The 22,746-nt window shown below is 40.5% G+C and overlaps 1 protein-coding gene across 8 annotated transcripts in view; it reads left to right on the top strand.

Moving 5' to 3' along the window:
* cacna1g (calcium channel, voltage-dependent, T type, alpha 1G subunit) overlaps positions 1–22,746 on the top strand; it is a 317,809-nt gene that overhangs the window by 182,752 nt on the left and 112,311 nt on the right. For all 8 annotated transcript variants that reach the window (XM_013913571.1, XM_005721842.2, XM_005721841.2 and 5 more), the window contains exons 7-10: positions 3,453–3,747; positions 4,249–4,341; positions 4,798–5,665; positions 7,101–7,501. In XM_013913571.1, coding sequence (XP_013769025.1) covers positions 3,453–3,747; positions 4,249–4,341; positions 4,798–5,665; positions 7,101–7,501 — 1,657 coding nt within the window. The remainder of the gene's footprint in view (positions 1–3,452; positions 3,748–4,248; positions 4,342–4,797; positions 5,666–7,100; positions 7,502–22,746) is intronic.

Raw genomic sequence — 22,746 nt, 5'->3', positions numbered from 1 at the left:
TGGTGCAAATTACTGACCTCTGTCATCATTTTAAGTGGGGGAACTTGCACAATCGGTGGCTGACTAAATACTTTTTTGCCCCACTGTATATCCTCCTTCTACAGGCTGAAAATTGTTCAACTACATGCAAAGATGAGACTATAGTGAGAACAAGAAGTGTAACTAATTGACTGCTAGTAGACTTTATGCAGCCACACTTGCATTAGCACAATTAAGAATTTAAACCACCAACTCTTATTATGTCACAGTAGTAGTACAATTAATTGTTAAAAAATGAATAGTTTTGACCCAGACAAATAGCCAAGCTTTCTATTAAATCTTTAATAGATAGATCTCATTTTTCAATCTGCAAAATTAACATCAATAGACACTAAAATATTTAATATGAATATTTTAAATTGATCGAAACAAATCGTAAACGATACAGATTAATAATCAGTTATTTACAGGTTAATAATGGATATTTATACTCAACAAGAAAGAGCTATCAGTCGTCAGTATTCCCAACCTCTTATCTGTCTAGATTTGTAGAGAATGGAAGAAATGGTTCATGTTAACCACTTTCTCTCAATAATTTAAAGGTCCACAAGCTGGAAGGATTTCTTTATGTATTTATTTTTCTTGAAAAGTGATGCTATTGCTGCAGCATAATTCTGCAGGAGATCGAAGTCAATCTGGGGACTGAACTTTGACTGAGCACCCTAAACTAGGTCAAAAGGTCTGTGATCACAGAGTCTCATCACATTGATGAATGGGATAGACAAGCCTGGGAATAATGAGAAAGACGTCATGTGAACCAGGCATATAGAACATGGAAACCAATGACTTATTCATATTCCCTGTATCTTCCTGCCCTCATCGTTCCCTCTCGATGTATAACTCCTCACAGCTATAATTGAAGTTCATGCATAATGGCTTTGCTATGCAGGCATTTTTTCCCTCTGTCTCTTTCTCGTTTTCTCATCATCATTGTCAATTTTTAGACATTCCTCTCGTACCTTGAAAATCATTATCATTGCAATAGAAAAATGGCACCTAAGCCGAGTCATTTTTTTAATGTCCAAAGTCATAAACATAACTGTTTTAATGCTTGCATCCATTTCTCTTGAACGCATATCAGTGATACATATTTTAGTGCTTCGGCACAGGCTGTTAGCTTGGTTGACAGTAACTCTTTATTAGTATGATCGAGACTATTGAAGTGGACCCGTGCGTCATGTCAGGGTGTGATAAATCGACCGAACAACATACTGAGCTCATCAGAGCAATAAGTGCTCCTGTAGATCATCCCAAAGTGGGAAACAGATTTTAAGAATATATAAATAGGAGAGTGTGGATAAGTGGATATGTGGTCACACAAAACATGTGATGCTACAGTGCAATTAATAAAACTGAATGTGTGTTGACAGATGAGCCAGATACTACAGCGTCACCAGACACACACCAGTTATTCCAGACAGATATGCCAAGATGTGTTATAGCAGGCAAATTCTCTTGTATATCCAACTCATCCAGTGCACACTGGGTTCTCCCTGGGTATTTGGCCCTGGATATTTCAAACACAATTAAAGCTAGCTTCACTGATTATTTACTCCAATCTGTTTGCATGAGTGTTAATCAGTGGAATCAGCTGCTGTAGTGTTTGCATGGATTTAAAACCTGCAGACTTTGGCATTTTGAAGTTGATCCACTTAAAATTGTGCTGGGTTTATAATAAAGTCCAAAAGGAACACCATTAGGAAAATTAGAAATGTCCCGCCAATTATGACAATAAATGCAGGCTGCAGTTGAATACATGTGAAAAAGACTATTCCCTGAGGAAAGACATCTCTGGACTTTTTTTTTTCTTGGAAACATTCGAGGTCACATATTTAACCTGAGATATTTCGTCAGGCTGTTTTGCAACATGCAGCTGCTCAAATTTATGCATTACTTTTAAGATGATAATTCTTTCGGAATCATTTATAATTTATATATATCTTATTTGCCTCACTTTTTGAGGTCCAGTCATTTAGTATGAGATTTTCTAACTTTTGAAAGAAGAAAAAAAACATGGTTTTACTCTTATTAATAAAAATAGTTGCATTTTTGACTAAAATATGTGATTCTTTCTAATTGCAGTACTTTTGTAGTATTGTTTCTACAACCCTATATGTCTGTCTATTTTATATATGATCGACCTGTCTTATCTTTTATTAGATTTAGTGTTAAGTTCAGATAAATGAATAATATTGGGTAACTTTAACATTCATGTAGACGCTGATGCTGACAGCCTTGACACAGATTCATTAAATTATTACACTTTATTGGGTTTTTTCAGAGTGAATATAACCCAACTCAGAGTGTAATTTAAACACATAATTGTAATTTAATTACACTGCACTGGGAAATACATTTCAATACAGTAGATAATAGGCTTTCTGAAAGTGCTGTAACTGAGTTTATGGAAGCAATTCCTCCAGTGTTATTATCCTCAATGCTGTGTGCCAACACTTCTAAATTTGGACAAAACTGGGGTTATTGTACTCGGCCCTCTTAGAAACATGGCATCTGACCAGGTACTTACTCTCGATGGCATTACTTTAGCCTTCAGTAAACTTGAGGAAATCTGTTATGTTTGAGCAGGATATGTCCTTCAGTGTGCATGTTAAACAACTATGTAGGACTTCCTTTATTCATTTGCACATATATTTTAATCTAAAAAGAAATCTAGTTTCAGAGTGATGCTGAAAGACTAGTTGATGGATTTATCACTTTTAGGATGGACTATTGTAATTCATTATTATCGGGTCATTCTAAATTCTCTCTAAGAACCATTTTGCTGATTCAGAATGCTGCAGTAAGAGTATTAACAGTGAGAGTAAAGGGTATATTCTGCCCATATTAGGAACATGGGCATCACTGACTCCCTGTTAAATCCAGAACAGACTTTGAAATCCTTCTCCTCATATACAAGGATTTGAATAATCAAGCCCCGTTGTATTTTAAAAATCTAATAGTACCATAACATCCAAATTTGACACATCACTCTCAAATTGTAGGGTTTCTTGTGGTTTGCTTATTTATAGTTTATAGTTAGGGCTGGATCAGATGTACATATCCTAGTTATGCTGCAAAGCCTGAATGCTTCTCATCACTGTTTCTTTTTCACTCAGCTCCTTTTGCTCTCCATATACTTATAAATCACTATTGCATATAGAAGTTTAACCAACATTAGTGATTATTAAAATATGCTCTCTTGTCTTTCCCTTCATTCCCAACTGGTTGCACCAGATAGCTGCAGCTCCCTGACCCTGATTCTGGATTATTTAATTGCTGGGGTTTGTTGGGGTCCGTCTGATGTTGCGGGGTCTTTTGGCCAACTCACTGCCATTTTAATTTAGTCCTGATTTTTCTGTGAGTTAATGCAATCTGAAGTCCATACTAATATTTCCCCTTCTTCCTCATGCAAGCCCTCTGTCTTTGGAGCTGGGAAAGTACTACCACACTGAAAACGACGACGAGAACCCCTTCATCTGCTCTCAACCCCGAGACAACGGCATGAGGGACTGTAGCTCGATTCCCAAGCTGTATGAGGAGGGGGGCCTGGAGTGCACCCTGGATATTGACTCGTATAACAGCACTGACAACACCACCTGCGTCAACTGGAACCAGTATTATACCAACTGCTCTGCTGGTCTGATCAACCCCTTCAAGGGAGCCATCAACTTTGATAACATCTGCTATGCTTGGATCGCCATCTTTCAGGTAGGACAAATGGTCGGATTTGAAGATGCCAAAATAGTTTTTCTGCAGTGGCAACATACAGTACAATTTGGCCCATGCACAATCCTGTAATCCAAAATGGAGATGAAGAGGGAGAAATGGAGCCTAATTACCCCTGGGCTAGTCTATCAGAGAAAGAGGGCTTAGAGGATTAGCAGGTCACCAACATCGCACAATCAGACTGCAGCTTATTTTTTCCGCACCATTTCTTTGCTATCTTCACATCATCTGAATAACATTTTGTTGGAGCATTCAGTCATAGTTGTCTTTTTAGAGAGCCAGACTGAAGATGTTCAGCCTGCGTGGGGTAAAACAAACAACATAAATGTTGGAGGATTACTCTTATGCTGAGTCCTGGTTTTTATAGCACTGGGAAATATGTCCTCTTTCAATTTCTATTTTTAAATTCCATTCTTTATTTGGTTTCTTCTTTCAATTTTTTTTAATGTTTGTATGTACTTAACTCCTGGTGTTCATTTTTAGGTGATTACCCTGGAAGGCTGGGTGGACATCATGTACTTTGTGATGGATGCTCACTCCTTCTACAACTTCATCTACTTCATCCTGCTCATCATTGTAAGTATATCTGCACACGACTGAAGAAGAGGGTCAACTGGGGATGTGAGCATCCACCGATCATGTGTGAATGTAGGCTGTACACAAAATGGACATAAGTACTGTGATATGACCCAATGGTTTAAGCCTCAATATTAAAATTTTTGCAGCTGCTAGCATATTTGGACAAGAGGGTGGGGTGCTAAGATATTAGCTAATGGTTACCAAGCTTGGTAATCTCTATCCACAAACTGTACAAGTGTAGACAGATGCTAAGTAACATAGTATGTAACATAACTGAAAAAGCCCCAACAGCATAACATTAAGTAGAGGTCCAGCTGAATTATTCAGATTAGCAGAGCTAATTGCTAATGCTAACAACTACCTGGGTCAACACATCTTTCAAACAACGTTCTCTCTGTAGTCTTCATTCTTCAGACCTCAGTAACAATATCATCTCTCTTTCTTTCCCCTTAGATTGGCTCGTTCTTCATGATCAACCTGTGCCTGGTGGTCATTGCCACTCAGTTCTCAGAGACCAAGCAGAGGGAGAGCCAGCTGATGAAGGAACAACGAGTGCGCTTCATGTCCAACGCCAGCACTCTGGCATCCCTATCCGAGCCAGGCTCCTGCTATGACGAGCTCCTCAAGTACTTGGTTCACATCATCCGCAAGGGGGCCAAGCAAGTGGCCCATATCTGCAGGCTCTTGGCCCGTCGTGCTGGGCTCCACATTGCTGCCTCGCCCCCAGCCACAGATATCCAACGCAGCCACAGCCAGAGGAGAAGGAGAAAGACCTCCAGGCAGGGGTCTGTGTCAGTTCACCACATAATGCATCATCATCACCAGCACCACCACCACTACCATCTAGGGAATGGTAGTGTGAGGGGAGGAGGGAGCACCAGATGTTTGGACAGTAGGGAGGCAGAAGGTGGGGCTCATAACAACAATGGGGGAACTCTCATAGCAAACACTGGAAGTGGGCATCTTGCCGTGGCGCTACCCTCTTCAGTGACAGCAGCAACTTCTGATATGAACCTTGCGATTTTGTCCAGTCCTGCTGCTGATTCATCCTCAGTTTGCAGCATTTTCAACACCAACTCTGGATTTGCTCCAGGCTTCTTCTCCTTGGCTCCGGTTCCCAAGTCCAGGGCCATTAAGAGGAACTCTGTGCCCTTTGCTGCTCCAGGGCCTAAGAACTACCCCACCCTTCAAGCTCGGGCTCTGGCCGAGTCTAGAAGAGGGAGCATTGCAGCTAGCACCCTGACGAACATCAACCTTAATATTCCACCAATGCCCCAGGACAGAAGGCCATCGAGTCTGGTAGACCCGCTCAGTCCAACAGGTAGACACACAATGAGGCAGCAGATGCAGATACATTTTTGTGTGTTAGCTGAGCTGAATAGGAGAAAAAAATAGAATATCCACAGGTTTAGATTTACTTGAGTGAGCTACCCTGATATATGACTGGCTGACCAAGTACAAGTGATTAGATTTGATATGATTTAATTTTCCAATTAATTTACTCGTGGATAATCTTCTCACTCTTATTTTGACAGTTTAGTTACTGCTAACTGCCTAACCCAGGTGCTTCATGTGTTTTCCCTACAACCTGGCTCACTGGACAGGTTGCTATTGTGGCGGTCCGTGATGCCACTCAGCTGATATCCACAGAGAGTTGATATGATCCCAAGGTCTCACACGGTTGAACTAAACCATCATGTTTTGCAGCTGGTAAATGGTAGCCTTTCTGCTCTGCACCCTCTGAGTTCGGCATGGCTGCACACAAACCAGTTGTCGACGTGCAGGTTGTATTTAGAGTGGTCCTCCAGACCAGAACAAAGTCTACAATTGCCAGCTGTAGGCCATGATAGTGAAGTTGGAGTATGTCTGGCTATGGATAAGATCCCTTTTGGGGTAGCAGCTGAACGATTTGGAGGACAACAGTAACCTGGCCGGGGAGCCAGCTGGCAGAGAAAACATGAAAGGCCAGGACTAGCAAGCAAGTGAACAAAATAAGAGTCAGGGAATGGTCCAGCAGTAAATCGATCACAGATGACATTGTTTTCTCAGACAGATAGAAAGAATTCAAAATATGCTAAAATTAATCATCACATACTGTAGTTGGGGTGCCATTCATATACCTGGAAAGCCTGCCCGAGAAGACTCTTTGTGTGGGAAACACTGCTATCTCATTTACTCAGCCCATGCTAATTTCCATATTGGTGTTGAAGGAAATGATGTAACACACCAGTGGTTGTGTTCCTTTAACTGCAATCATGTATTTGGCGCTGTGCAGTATTGATTTGTTCTGACTAAGCCTCGAGCTACAACACTGTCCAGAAAGAGATTTTTGCTCTTTTCATGACAAGCAGATAGAGTGCTAATTAGAGTCAATAAATGTTAATGCCTCATGTCCAGCCAACTTTTTTTGCCTCTTGGTCAACTTTTAAAAAATGTCTTAGGCCAAACAAAAGTCAGTTAAGGTCTCTTCGGGTTGTACAGGTGGTGGAAAAAGGCTGGCTAGCGGCCAGAGAATCTGTAGAGACGAGGCATTAGTCATACAACAGACACACTGCCCATCACCGTCAAACACACTTTTCCTGATACACACGCAACTGTCTAAAAATGCTCCCATTCACAACCGATCTCTTTCATTGGATCTGACAATTTGTCCAAATCACTTCATTTAAGTAATTTATCAAAATCATGCTGATTCCACCGCAGTACCCTTCTCTCTGCCTCAGCTTCTCCATCTGACCTTTTTTACTCCATTGCAGCCCAGCTCTCCTGCCAGCTGTCAGCCCGTGACCTCAGCACCACCAGCAGCGCCATGGACACGGCCGCTTTGACACTAGACCCTGAGAGCTGCCCCTACTGCGCCAAGGCCCTGGCCAACGAATCGGAGGGCGGGACCGAGGGCAATGAGACACCTGGAGACTCAGACAGTGATGGGGTATACGAGTTCACTCAGGACCTCCACCACAGGGACAGAAGAGACAGCCGGCAGCCCAAAAAGAAGCACCGGAGGCTGGGGAAAACGGCCGCCAAGGTTGTTCACTTCTGGAGGTTGGTGTGCGACACTTTCCGGAAGATCGTGGACAGCAAGTACTTTGGCCGAGGGATTATGATTGCGATTCTGATCAATACTCTGAGCATGGGAATCGAGTACCATGAGCAGGTTAGTTAATGTGTTTTTCTCTTCAACAAAAGGATGTGCAGTTGCTGTGCTGTGATATTCAAATGCCTTGAAAAATTTCTCTGTGGAAATGTGAAGTATCCTGATGCATATAGTCATGCAGATAGAGAACGATTGTAGGAAAGTATTAGTTTGACTTGTACATCCTCTGTGTGTGCGTGTGTCATTCTGTGCGATTTTGCAAGCAACACCGCTCCCACAGGCCCAACTGGAATTCCTGATGTCTCTCTCTGGTCTCATTTGTTTACATGAGCATAATTACAGCCATGTGAGAGAGAAAACGGAAAGAGACAGAGTGAGAGAGGGAGGAAAGTAAAGGGGTGATTTAACGGGTAGGGAAGGCCCAGCAACATCTGACGTCAGATGTTCTCACTCTTTCCCTCTCAATCTGCTGTTTGGTTGTTTTTATCCCTGCGCTGCTGTCTCTTTGACCCAATTCACACCTGATATTCACATGCAACATGCGCTAGTGATAGCTAGTCTGGATTACGAATAATGGATGCTAATGTAAGGTGTAAATACATCCAACGTGCTCGGAAGACCACATCTGGATATGGTCTGACATTCAGTATGATCAGATGTTGCCCAGGTGCGAATCCAGTCTGTTTTAAGTTTCTGTGAGGAAAAACAAAGGATATCTGCTGAACGCAATGAGTGGTCACACTGAGCTTAGTCATTCTTTAAGCTTATTCTTAAGCTGTCTGTTAATTAAGTTACAGTCAATCTTTTCATTGTCAAATATGCAGCACATAAAGTGCTTTGTCACAGCTCCAACCAACTGTGTGTATTTATATTAATGCAGTTGTACTGCAGACTTTTATTGGCATTGATACTGTTGTGTCTATTAGTAATGATGTAACTGATCCTCTTTTTCTGTGTCAGTATAACATTTGATCTTTTGCAGATGATTTCTCTGAGTGGAGTCTATTGATTTCTGTTGAGGTTACAGAGTTTAAAAGAGGTATCAGGAAAATGCTCATACTGGTTCTTTGTACTGGCCCAGTGCATCCTGAAAGTATTCACAGAGCCTCACTTGTTCCACATTTTGTCATGCTGCAGCCTTATTCCAAAATGGATTCAGCTCATTTTTCACCTCAAATTTCCCATAATGACAAAGCAAAAAATTATATTAAAAATATATAACATGTACTTAAAGTATTCACAGGCTTTGCTGTGACACTCAAAAGTGAGCTCAGGTGCATCCTGTTTCCACTGATCATCTGTCAGATGTTTCTACAACTTGATTGGCGTCCACCTATGGTAAAGTCAGTTGATTGGTTATGATTTGGTAAAGCACACACCTGTCTATATAAGATCCCATTGTTGACCAAGCCATGAAGTCCAAGGAATTGTCCGTTAGACCTCTGAGACAGGATTGTAACGAGGCACGGATCTGGGAAAGGGTACAGAAAAATTTCTGCACCATTGGCAGTCCAAATGAGCGCAGTGGCCTCCATCATCAGTTAAATGGAAGAAGTTTGGAACCATCAGGAGTCTTCCAGGAGCTGACCACCCAGCCAATCTAAGCAATTGAAGTAGAAGGGCCTTAGTCAGGGAGGTGACCGAGAACCCAATGGTCACTCTCACAGAGCTTCAGTGTTGCTCCGTGGAGAGAAAAGAACCTTACAGTGCGACAACCATTTCTGCACTACTCTACCTGCGTGGTTAAATCCCTTGAGTTAGCTGCCCTTTTTCTACTTAAATGAGTTATTGTTAAGTGGCTTAACAAACAAAATAGCATTTCACTAGCTGGGCCCACGTCCTCATTTTAGGTTTGACAGCGTTTTAGTAGGTAAAGGTGAATGCTTGGACATGAATTGAGCTGCGGTTTGGAGAAGGCTTCGAAGGGGACTGGCGACGGCTCCTGGGCCTGGCAGATCCCCATGTACTAAATAGGAGTGAAGAAGTTAAAGAATTGAGAACAAGGAGGGAGGGACGGTGGGTAAGGTAAACGAGAATGAACAGTTTGCAGAACTGGGGGGAACCTATATAGATGACAACCGGAAGGAGCGCGTTTGGAGGCGTGGTCCCGCTCCTGAAATTCCAATACATAATACATAATCTCCAATTAAAGCAAAATATAAAAGACATGAGAGGTTGCTCAAGACTTCTATCATCTATGTTTTGATTTTTTTTTTGCCTTACCAAAGCTTTACTAATAAAAAATTTTTATCCGCCTAATATTAAAGTTCATTAAAAAAGAAATTTAATTAAAATACAAAAACACAAAGTGTTGCATACACTGAGTACAGCTTTATTATTTTCATAGACATACACACACACAAACTGTACTCTTTATATATGAGAGAAAAAAACACCTTCTGTACAAACTGGTTTCTGATCATTTGCATGACTAAATATTATGCCAGTAATTTGCATTGCTTTCACTACAGTTTCTCTAGTGTTGAGAATTTAAACTCCTGCTATAATTAGAAGTAATTTCCAGGGTCAACAACTGTGTCATGTTTATTTTCCAAGCAAATTCCCTCAAAATTAAAGATTGGTAGCTTCATGAATCTCATTAAACATCTGTTTCCATTCTTCTTCAGTTATTTTTGTTGCCAACTCCATACCGGCACTGAATACATTTCAAAAGGTATTTGGCAAAGCAAAATGCTAGTCCTGGATATTAGTTGCATTAGCGTTCATGATTTACAATTCAATTTCTACTAAAATGGGAAAAAAAGTTGTCTTGTGGTGTCTTATTTCCTCCTCTGATGTTCTCATGAGTATTTTTTTTATAGAGGACATAAAGAAGTTTGCCAAGTGCAGCTTTCAGGTTTGGGGTATGTATTGTGTTTGAGGCTATTGTGTTGGGTTATGTTTTTGGCACGTGCGGTTTTGGTGTAAAGTTATATAACACTAGGGACACAAGTATTGTGTGTGTGGGTGTGTAGTAGGAGATTGAAGCCTAGCCAGGTTTTAGGGGGTTACTTTCGGTCACTGACCCAGTGCCTATAAACATATCCAGATGTCAGAGACACACACACACACATGCAGGAAGTTTTATAGCTTTCTAGTTTCTGCTTTCCCTTCATCGTTTTTTTTCCTCCTGACTTTTCCTCTCGTGCTCTTGCTCATAGCTTTTTTTTTCTAATTCTGGTTGTACTGCTTCCTCTTTTCTTCCTCCTCTGTAGACCTATTAGCCTCCATCAACCTCTTTTTGCTTTTTCACTTTTTGCTCGCTTTTGTTCACCTCCACCTCTTTTATTTTCTTTCTTCACACACACTGTTCTGCGTCAGCTTCTCCCCTGCCTTTTTTTGTCCTCTTCAACCTTTTCACTTCTTTCTCAAGTGCTCTTTTCTAGTTTGGGTAACATGGATCCCTCCAGTCTCCAGACAGGCAGCTGAAGACTTTAGTGAGACGCTTCATTGATTGTAAGCCCATCGACATCCAATAGCCACAAAGATCACTAAGCCTCCTTTTCCTCTGTAACTCTGTCCATATGGAGGAGAGGCTGCCTTTCAATTTCCATACATCCTCCAGCCAAGTTTCTTCCTGGAGTTTTGAGTGTGTACCTCATGCTGCCATTTTTCCTGTTAAAACTAGTTTGACGGGCAGAAAGTCTCCTGAATTTTCACCTACTGCACTTAGTACTGCGTAAGTTCATATTTTGTCTATTACATTTTGGAGGAAGATGAAGCATTTTCATGAGGTTGAACAAATCAATCTGTAGTGCAAAAGTTAAAAGACAATATTTCTGATTATTTAATTTCTCGTCATGTGGAGGCAGTTAAACGAAATCATAAATATCCTCATCAAATGTTGCTGGTTTGTCTAAACTGCAATAAACACCTTCAGATTATATCCTGTAACAACTCTGGAGTCAGCATGATGTGCAATTTATTAGAAAGTAAAAAAATTAAGTGTTTTAAGTTAATTTAAAACATATCCACACTGAAATGTTTCATTTCATTTAGAAACATCCTGTCTCGGAGTGATGCTGAAACATTAGTTTATGCATTTATTACCTTTAGGCTGGACTTTTGGATTTCATTATTACCGGGTTGTCCCAGAAACTATTTCTCTACTTTTAAGGTTAGCCTTCAAATTTTGTTTTTGATAAAGCTTATAGGTAGGGCTGGATGAGGTGACCTTAAATCTTCCCTCTGTAGGTTAGATGTCCAATGATGCAATGAGTGTTTGTTCTTCACCCGCCTCTTTTCACACTCGATGTGCTTACACACGACTCTGCATTTAATCATTAGTTATTATTAATCTCTGGCTCTCTTTCACAGCATGTATTTTGTCCAGTCTTCCTCTCCTCACTCCTAACCGGTCACGGCAGTTGGCTGCTCCTCCCTGAGCCTGGTTCTGCCGAAGGTTTTTTCTGTTAAAAGGGAGTTTTTCCTTCACACTGTTACCAAGTGCTTGCTCTTAAGGGGGTGATCTGATTGTTGAGTTTTTTTCTCTGTATTATTGTAGGGCATTTATCTTACAAGATAACATGCTTTGTGTCTAACAGAGTTATGGATTGTCTTGCATTATCCTTGAAGCTCATGAGCTTTAGTGGCAGTTGGGAAGCTGAACTATTGAAATGGGATGCAGTTGTCTCACTGAGCTGTCATGAGCTGTATATTCATAATTGGGATGTCAGCATCTTTGGATGATCAAATAGAGCTTGGGCATTATTAGCTATACCAGTTGGATTAGCTCATGCATGGGAAACTTTAGAGAAAACAGAACTACAGATGATAAACCGTGTACCAGGAAGGATCTTTCTCATGGAGGTTTATGGGGCTGTACTCCTCAGACAGATGAAGTCGATGCAAGTGCCCTAATCTTGTTGTTGTTTTAGTGGCCAGCATGGCTGACCACTGGTTTAAAAAAAGATTTAGGAACGCTTATAGGAAAACGTTGACCATTGTTTAACCAATCAGTAAGCAGTCCTCAGTCTCACACTCAGATCCACCCATTAAATTGCTTGTTGTGTTTCACTTCAAAAGAAGCTTTCGAGATGGTGACTCCAAAAAGGCCTTTCACCATCAGCAGGTGAAGTCATAGTGGCTGCCTCCATCTTTAATGCAGTTCATGTTTAAGAAACAGTCAAGTGATGCCATTAGAGGAACTGCACTTTTTGACATTTATATATTGGCTTCTTTTTCAACCACAGTGGCTGCTTCACCTTGTTATTTTTCTCTTCACAAACAAAAATAAATAAGTAAAATTACTGAAACGCTGACTCAGCCACTAACACATCATCATTGCTTCTCAATAATATTTCTTTTTACATCCTGTTGACATTCAAACACATTTGTTATTTTATGTTGTTGTTGTTGTGGTTTGCTGTCTGTATATTTATTATTATACTTTTTTTTCAAAATGAGGATAATTCTGCCGTGTGTGTGTGTGTGTATTACGTATTTCTCAATCATGTGTAAGTCATTGTGGATTAGCCATGTGATTGATTGGTGACCTGTCCAGGGTGTATTCTGCTTCCCACCCTATGACAGCTGCAGTAGGTTTCAATTCCCCCAGTGACCCCAAGTTGGATAAGTGGATAAGGATGGATAATTGTGGTTGACTTGCATTCTTCACCTTGTTTGCAGAAAAACTCAGCAGGAGGGGCGAAAACCACAATGTCCTCAAAGCTTTCCAAGATCTAGATTTTTATATGAATCATTTCAAGTGTTTGTTTCCAAGTCTGACCGAAAGTAAACAGAGAAATTTGGAGATTTGATAAATATTGGTGTCCTGGAGACGGCGTTTCACCTTCTCAAAGTCTGGGAAACAAATGGGAAAGCAAAAATTGAGCAAAAATCTAGGATGAATGCTCCACTCTCCATATGGTAAGAATAAGCTTTTCCAATGAGGAAATAGCTGTTTTATTAGCTGGATATTTAATTAGCTACAACCGCTTCCGCACGGACGTGTTCTAAACATGAAAGTATCTACTGAAATTGGCTGATGAACAGAAATCCCAAGAGCAGAGATTAAAATAGCCTTTCCCGGTGGGAATTTCTGTATTTACTTTTGGTTAGATTAAATAACAAATGTGTTCAATAATATATGGGTTGTGGCTCAGACAAAGTGGATGCATCATACACTGCACAAAGAAACGAAAGGAACAATGAGAAATATCCCTTGTTAATCTAGGCTAAGGTTAGCGTCACGGCTGCTAGCGAGGCAATACCTGCATCCTGCAGTTCCTCTAGGAAAGCTGGACAGGGCCATAGAAGGTCCTTAACCCACCAACAGGACCAGTACCTGCTCCTTTGTGCTCAGAGGAATAGGTTGCGCGCTGCCTGGTACCGTGTAGCCTGATGGGCATTTGCCAGAGAACACCAGAAATGGCAGGAGCATCACTGGTGACCTGTTTTTCACATGTTAGAGAAGGTTCTGGTCTTGAGAATACATGGAAATTGTTATGCTGTCTGTTACATTGTCTAGCATGACCAGTTTGTTGGTGGTTTCAGTGATGGTCTGGGGAAGCATATCCATGGAGGGACACACAGACCTCTACAGGCTAGGCAACCCTGAGTGCCATTAACCTAATGGCAAGACCCACTGCAACAGACCCTACACTAGTGCAGTGAGTCCTGGGTTCCTCCTGGTCTATGACAATGCTCCACCTTGTGTGGTGAGACTATGCAGACAGTTCCTAGAGGACAAAGGAACTGATCAATTGAAATCATTGACTTTCCCCCACGTTTGCCTGAAATACATTCAATAGAACAACCCTGGGACATTATGCTTTGGTCCATCCGATGCTTCCAGGTTGCACCTCAGACCGTCCAGGAGCTCAGTGATTTCATTTTTAATCCAATCATGTGGCATTCTTTTGTTCCTTACACCATGCCCAGACTATATCACTATATATATTTCTCCTTGAGATCTGATGTTTTTTTGGCTGATGCTTTTTGACAATGTAGATGTCATAATTATGGATATAGCATGTAATCCAAACAAATCATAGAACTGCCATAGTATCATCTGCTGTTTGCAAGTCAAAGTTTGTGTTTGAGGGGAAAGAAAGAAAGAAAGACTACACCTTTAAGAAAGTGCTTCACCTGCGTTGAGTGTGACAGCTTATCGATCACGTTGACCCGTTTTCTGGTACCCCCTTCTGTTCTGTAAATAGATGAGACACACAGACACATAATATATAGCTGGTATTATGTGTCTAATTCGTCTCCAAATGAGGTTATAGAGTTCTGGCTGAGAATTTATGAAGATGAAACAACCACGCTGATGAATAATTGATGAAGAGGCAAACATGCGAAACACGACTACAACACACGTGCAAAGTGAATTCAACTCGAAGCGCAACCTGTTTCAAAGAGCCCGTCAGGGTGTCTGCTGGAAATAAATGCACTGCACGTGCTCATCAATCACAAAGTATGCAAAGTATGAGCAGATAGAAGAGAATATGCTTTCACTTTGCAGCTGTGTTTGTTTGTATTTGCGGATTTCACTTTAAGATCCAGACTAACTGTAATTTCCATTTTTCTCACCAGTTTATTATCCATAATTCTATACGCAGGACAAATACCACAGCAGGGCATCAATATGGGTATGCTTTAATTTTGAAAAGACATATTTTGTGGAAAGGTATTGAAACCAATGCAACATATTAAAACTTCTGTTGTTTCATATCCTTAATCTTCTGTGTTTTTCAGTTGATTTCTTTGGCAATGTTACAAAAATATATACACCTAACTTGTGTGAGGCAAAAGTTCAGACCCTAAACACACTTTTTTCTTACTCATGGCTCTGATGTCAGTAAAAGCGGATATTGCTGTCAGGCAGACAGAGACTGTGAGCACAGAAGCTCTTTAACTGAGTGTCACACTTTGTTTTCAGTATGAGATTTACTTCCTTTACTAAACACAATGTAACACATTACATAATGGCCGGGCTGCAGTTAATTTGAAATGCTTTCAAACGAAAACTGTGTAGCTGTCTCACATCCCACCTTTTATATCTGCTCACCAGAGCCACTGCCGCTAACTTTGAAATGTCTCAGCCACATATTCTGTTGCTAGTTGCAAAGACATTGTTGTGCTCTATTGGTTTTGGATTTTTTTTTTTCAAGCCAATGTCCCAATAGTACAATTGAAGAAAAATCCTTAGAGTAAGCATGTTGCACAGTTAATGTGGTTTTTCAAGCTAAATTCAGCTGGATTGTTGGCGCTCTTATAAACACCAAAAGTTAGCATGTAGCTAATTTTGCCCAAGTCTTTCCTTTTTCTAAATCTTACAAGAATATATCTAGACTAAGACAAGAGGGTTTATGGTCATAGATTCAATATAATGGACGGATGTAACAACTGTAACCCATAAGCTAAAGCTAGCTAGACTGGTTAGCAACCAGCGTTCATAAACATATAGCCTGTCTAAAAGTGCCTGACTAATAAAATACTTGAATTTTACTCAAAACGTAAACTTCTTGGATGGGCTGTACCTCAAAGCAAGCATGTGTTTTTGACAGATAAATCCATTTAAGTGCTAGAAAAAGCTGCTAACAGCTAATATAACAGAGTTATACGCTAAAGCTAATATAACAGAGTTAGCAATTATTGGCTAATATGCTAGCACACCTGTCAGTCAAGGGAGCCAAAGCAGCCACGTCCATAACTTTAAATCTAAATAGTTTCAAAAAAGTTTTTAAAGAAATTCATTTGCTCCTCTATGCTTGCTATGGAGGGGGAAATTAGCCATTAAAGTAACACTCTGTAAAGTGCTGATGTCATTGTTTTTTAAAGATTTTTTTTGTTGCTTAATTAGTTCAGCTAGTTGGCAGATTGAAACAACTGCCTGAAACATGTCTTGCATTTACAGCATAATTCTTTTCAAATTATATTAAGGCCCACTTTGTTTTTCATCTCTCTATAGAATATTTACCCATTATGGTGATTAAAGAGCAGATGTAATACTTTTGGCCATGAGCCATGAGCTTTAAATACTGCTCTGCAAATAATTACTCTTTAGCTCAAGACATATAAAAGGATCTGACACACTGAATGAGTCCAAATGAACACACACACACATTCACATATATGTACAGTATGTGCAGATGTGACTTAACCCCTGAAACGTAAACCACAGGTCCAATTGATTCATATGCGCGTCCTTCAAAATACAGACCTACTGTTACTCTGCAGCCCCCTGTGCAGAGCTACAGCCTCAGCCTTGCTGTCCGTGACACATAACAGAACCCCTCTGTCTGTTTCCTATCTCTTAAATGCACACTCAGAAAAACGTACACAAACACTTGAACCAGCGCACACATGCTCTGTGTGCAGAGGGGCAGCAGAACGTGCCCTCGAGCAGTGTATGTAAATGTGTATGCGACACAGAGACGGAGATATAAAAAGATAATGAAATAGAGTGTTGGATATGGATAAGGGGAGTGTTAGGACTCAGAGGTGATGGGATAGAGGGGGTGATGTGTGGAGGGCGGGTTGGACGAGTAAAGAGAGGGTGTCTGTTTTAGCTCCCTGTGCTGTTTAAGACTGTTACCATTTATGGTGGAGCTGATGGAATAGTTGTGTGCATGCCAACTATGTGACACAGCCCATAGTCTGTTTACTTGGGAAGGTCAACCTCTTTCTCACTTTACATCTATACGGCCACAGAGACAGCCTGTCACTCTTTCCTCTGCATCCTTTTTCTTCAGCTCCCTCATCGGCCTCTGCGCTCCCTCAACGATGAGGCGCTGATACCAAAATAGTTTGAGTAGAAGTTTAAGAGGCATGGCAAAACAGAGGTGTCAAGGGAAAAGGTTTAAATGCATGGTTCCTGTGTTTTTTTAAAATTGGTGCTGGTGTTATAGTGAAAGCTTTTTAGCACCGCCATGAATATTGATTTGGCTATGCAGCTTTTACATGAGCACAAAGTGATCTGAAGTCCCTTTTGGGTCACTTGCTTCATGTTTCGCATAAGCAGCAGTTTGACTTTATTGACCTTAAAAGCTACTCACTTGAAGAGGAAAAGTATATCGGTGCTCTGTGATCTTTTCAGCGCTAAGAAACAGCGAAACATGTCAGCGATTGTGCATCGTGCACGTGTTTGGGCTTGTGTTCTTCCTTCATGAGTGTTGGAAAAGAAGCAAAATACACAACCCTAATGCAGCCCTCACATTTCCCTTTTTGGACCATGTATACTTGGGGGTATTATAGGAGGAGCAGTGAAAATAGAAGCTCATATATGTCATATATTAAAGTTTTGAGGGTAAGCTTCTTTTTAAAATCAGTGACATTGATGTTGTGTTTAATGGATTTCAACATCAGAGTTATGTGGTTAATTTTAGGAAAACATCCTGCTTTTAGTTCCAGACTACCTGTTTTTGGGAAATCCCCAATAGTCATGTTTTGTTGATTTTAGTAACTGATTACAGTGATAATTAAAAAAATCTCTTCACATTTGCTGGACGTGATGCAGAATTGTATGGGCACGTGACTATTTTAAGACAGCTCTCTCTTTTTTTTTATAAAAACAGCCTGATATTTAATCCAGGAATAAAACAGAATCAGGTCCATTAAAGTAAGGTCATGTCATTAACCAAATTTTAAAATCCCTCTCTGTACTGCCGGTGATGGAATTAATAAACAGTGTGTTTATGTGCGATGAACACCTCTTTACATATTGCCCCATTGTACTGGGCAGACATGCGCATTTTTTTTTCTGGCCCTGCCAAACCAAGAAAAGACCCTCTTGCTGTATTTCTCGCTCAAACCAGAGACAATATTTATTCAGCTTTTATCCTGCCCTGGCAGAGGAATGTAGAGTTGGCATGTGAAGACACTGGCCACCCTCCAAGACAGGCATAGGAAATGTGTTTTTCTAATTTGTACGACGGTAAGACGGAGAAGGCAAAACAACAGTCCTTAATCCTGGCTTATAAAACGAGGGCTTTTCCAGCCCTGAAGGCTATGAAATCAAAAAGAGAGAATCAATGGAGTGATCAAATGATGGCTTCGGTTATTTCCTGGTTCAGTGAGATGTCAAATAACATGCTGCCTGTATTTAGAAAGTTCTTCTTTCAAGCTCTTCTGCTGGATCTGCCAATTCATCCCTATCTTATTGTTGCTTTAAGCACTGGTCTCAGCCTTTATTTTGCCTTGAAGAGCAGATGTTTATGCAGGAAAGATTTAACATTTCATTAAAAGAGGGGAAAAAATGAACACACAGATGGATGATTCTTGAAAACAAAAAACAAAGAAAAAAAACTAAGTAATCTTTGACAAAACCTGTGGAAAGCAAATATTGTGGTCATGCCAAAAAGCAAGATATGACAGATCCTGTGAAAAACTGAGCTCACTTTTTGATTTAGTTGCTTGTGGAACCACATTTAGCAGCAAAACACTGAAGTAATCGTTTCATCCTTGTCTCTACTCACTTTGCTGTATAGAAATTTTCAGCCACTATTCTTTAGAACATTGTTTTAGTTCACTGAGGTTTGCAGACATTCATTTATGCGCAGCTCTCCTAAGGTTACAGCTCACCATTGTATTCGGGTTAAAGGTTGCACACCAGCTGAGCCATTGGAATGACTTGATTATTTTCTTTTCTTGTAGATTTGTATAACTCATTTTGGGCCATGCTTCAGCTTCTGAACAGATGGCCTTACATTTGACTTTAAGACACTTTGGTATACGCAGGAGTGAACAATCTACTCAATGACTGGAAGATGCCCAGTTCTTGAGGCTGCAAAACAAGCACCAGCATACTTGACAGTTGGTATTGTATGTAGTATCAGTACAAACACAATTGGTGTATTTCCTAATATTACATACAAGGTCTTGAGTATTGTTGCCCCATCTTAGGCCCCTCTTCTATGGAACCAGAAGATTTGGGAGACAGACACCATTTCTACTTTCAGATTAGGTCATACTTTCTTTTTTCATAAAGCTTATAGTTAGGCCTGGATCAGGTAATCAGGTGACCACATTGTTCCAGATGTCTTGTGGTTTGCTCAGATGCAGTTTTGCAAATGTAAGCTTTGCCGCCGTGTTGTTTTTAGAGACAAACAAACAAGCCGGCCTTTTTCCAATTGTACTGTCATTAAGTTGAACATTTAACATGCTAACTGAGACTTGTGAAGTCCCCCCACCCCCCCAAAAAAAACCAAAAACAGAAACTGCATCTCAGAGTGTTACACGGATTAACCTAGTGGTGAATTTGCTGGACTGCTCACTCTTGGGATGATTGTGGCATTGTGTTAACACACACCTGAACGCTCCACACAAGCAAACTGCCAAAACCTCTGCTTTTATAGAGATGGTCACACTTGCTGATAATTAGTTAATCAAGTGTATTTAATTAGCAGCACATGGCTGTGATTTAGGCTCTTAATTCCTACGAGGTATTACTTCTTTTTTCACAGGACCCTAGGCAGTCCTGTGAAAGCTTTCTTTTTCACATGACTCTACGTGCTCTTTATCGAAATTATCACAGTTTTTTATAATAATTTTCCTAAAACCTTATCAACACAACAAGTTCAATTCCATCTCTTAACTATTATCACTCCAAGGAACTTTACTGGTACTGAAATTTCTTACGTTTTCTTAAGACTGGGGGTAAAAGTTCATTTGACTTATATTGTTTATTATAACAGAATATGTCAGATGCCATACTAACAAGGTGACATTGTTATTTAGAGACTAAACAACAATTACTAAATCAACCATTATATTAAGTGAGCCTTGTTGAACCCCAGATTTATTGCATTAGTACGAAATATGATCTTTTGAGATAATGAAAAATAAGCATGACCACTATAATATCTGTTCAGTAAATATGAAGCTACAGCAAGTAGCCAGTTAGCTTAGCTTTACTCCCATTGTCAAGCCTAAATTTTAATTTGTACATTGGCCAAGCCAGTGTTGTCAGAAAAAGTTGGCATCCAGTTAAAGCACGCAGGTTCTTAGTTTTCCCTCTTCGGTCAGGTTGAGTCACTAAAACAGCTCAGAAACATCACAGCTTGGTCCAAAATATTCTTTTCACAACATTAACTCTGCACACTGCTAACATGAAGCTCATGAGTAAGAAGTGCATCTAGCTTGAATACAAGGGAACCTGGCCAAGAATCCAAAAATGAAAAGTTGGGAGTGAGACTGGTCACACTGTTGCCACGACAGATCCATGAAGGCACCACAACCAAAGGTACAATAAGCCACAAAAGACTTTAGCAACTTCCTGACGAAACTTTAAATAGTTCTTTCTGTTTGAATTCACCCCATCAATAAGAATGCTAATGTGACTTGCCAGTTTGCGGTTGGCACAACATGAAACAATAATGACTGGAGTGCTGTGGTTTTTGCGCATTGCGGGTTTCGTAACGACAACAGAGTTGCAAAGGCAAGGCTTTAGCCAGGCTCAAGGTCAAAGAGGGAGTTACAATTTCATGTATAGCACTAAAAACCTACCATAACACTGTTACCTTATGTGTGGCACAGAGGGAGCAGCAAAGTTATATTGCTGCAGCTCTTCACACATATCGTAAGTGCAATCTTTTACTTACTTACTTTCTGCACTGCTGTTTGGATGCCCAAAGTAGCAAGTTGAGAAGAAATGTGAGCAAAAACTAACTAAATAATTCAAAAGTTTGTCACTTTACATTTTCAACATTGCATAGGCTCAATAAGGCTGGGACCAATGTTGTACCATGTATCTGTAGCCTACTACTGCTTCGGGAGCTGAAGCTTAGAATGGCTGGAATGTACTATCTCAGAACAGCAGTAAAAAAGGGAAACCTGTAATGCAGGGGTGTCCAGCTCCAGTCCTCAAGAGCTACTGTCCTGCAGCTTTTAGATGCATCCTTGTTCCGATGCACCTGAATCAAATGAATGGCTTGTTATCAGCCCTTTGCCGATCTTGATGGCATGCTGACGAGGTAATCCAATCATTTGATTTGGAGTAGGGATGCATTTAAAAGCTGCAGGTCAGCAGGTCTCGAAAACTAGAGTTAGACACCCCTGCTGTAGTGTCACAGCAAAGAGAAGAAGAAAATTGTATATAATGCTTTACAAACGCCAAGGACAGCCCATATTGTTCCAACTTCAACAGATGTTGAGTTAAATCCTGATGGGTTGCAAACCTAAATCAAGTTAGCAAGAACACTTCCAATGGTTGCAACTTAAGAAAAAATTGCTGCGAAGCACCAAAAACAATGTTGTCTTTGTTGTGTCGGGGGGGGGGGGCTTTTGTGGCATTTTGTTTTGTTTTGTGTTTCTATTTATTGGCATTTTCTCAAGTTGCAATGCGTTTCAGGGCCATCGTAGTATCAGTATGGCCAACAAAAGCCAAATTAAATTCCGCATCATTATTTCATTTCAGAATTATTGTTAAGTGGCTGCTATAGACTTCCTAATCATTAAATCATCTCAGACAAGACAATGATGAGGAGATACTGTATCCTCCTCATTGTTATTAAATCACCTCTAACCCCAGTAGTGAGTGTATCAATGTCCGTTTCATACTTGAAATGCCCTCTTCTGTAGCGAGCCCATGAAAACCACTTGATTAAACTAACACGCGCGCGCCGCACACACACCGGGCATGGCGCTGCATCATTGACAGTCTGGAGCGCCGCGGAGCACAGCATCCCGTTTAGATTAGATCACATCAGATTAGGTGGCATTACATTAGTGCTAACCAGATAACGCTATTCCTCATCTAACACACTTTACCTCCTAATGCTCCCGCAGCCTCATTACCCAGGAAACAGCCATCGAAGGAAGCAATTAGAAAAGCAAGAGTGTCTTTCTCGCTTACACGGTCGGGCATTTGGACGCATTAATCTCTCTCTAGGTAGCACGTGCACCTCACTGGCCATTAGTCAATTAAAAAATTTCTCCCGTTTGATAAGTTAATGGCTGTGAGGCTTCTGTGACACTAGCGTGTGTGTATGCATATGTTGTTTGGTTGGTGTATCTTTCACCCTCTTTGTCTCTTGTGTGCTCCTTCTGTGTGTGAGAAACTCTTTTATGGTCTCATTCTCCTGCAGTAATCTTGCATGATGTCTGAGGAATGTCTAATATACAAGCTGAAACAATAGCAGAGCAGAAACAGTGGGGGAAAAATAATGACCTGAACCTCAGTCTCAAGGCCCAGATGTCTGCAGTCCAAGTCTCACCTCATAAAAAGTGTACTTCTTGTTCTGGCTTATCAACCACATCTATTATACAGCTGGATGTGTGTGTCTGCATGCATGGCTATAAGTGTGAGTCTGTGCAGAAATATGTGCGTACATTGTTAGGAGTGTGGGAGTGGAGCTGCACTG

This window comes from Pundamilia nyererei, unplaced genomic scaffold, assembly GCF_000239375.1.
Source record: "Pundamilia nyererei isolate P.nyererei 1_Seehausen unplaced genomic scaffold, PunNye1.0 scaffold00005, whole genome shotgun sequence".
NCBI lineage: Eukaryota > Metazoa > Chordata > Actinopteri > Cichliformes > Cichlidae > Pundamilia > Pundamilia nyererei.
This window is presented reverse-complemented; position numbering and strand designations above follow the sequence as displayed.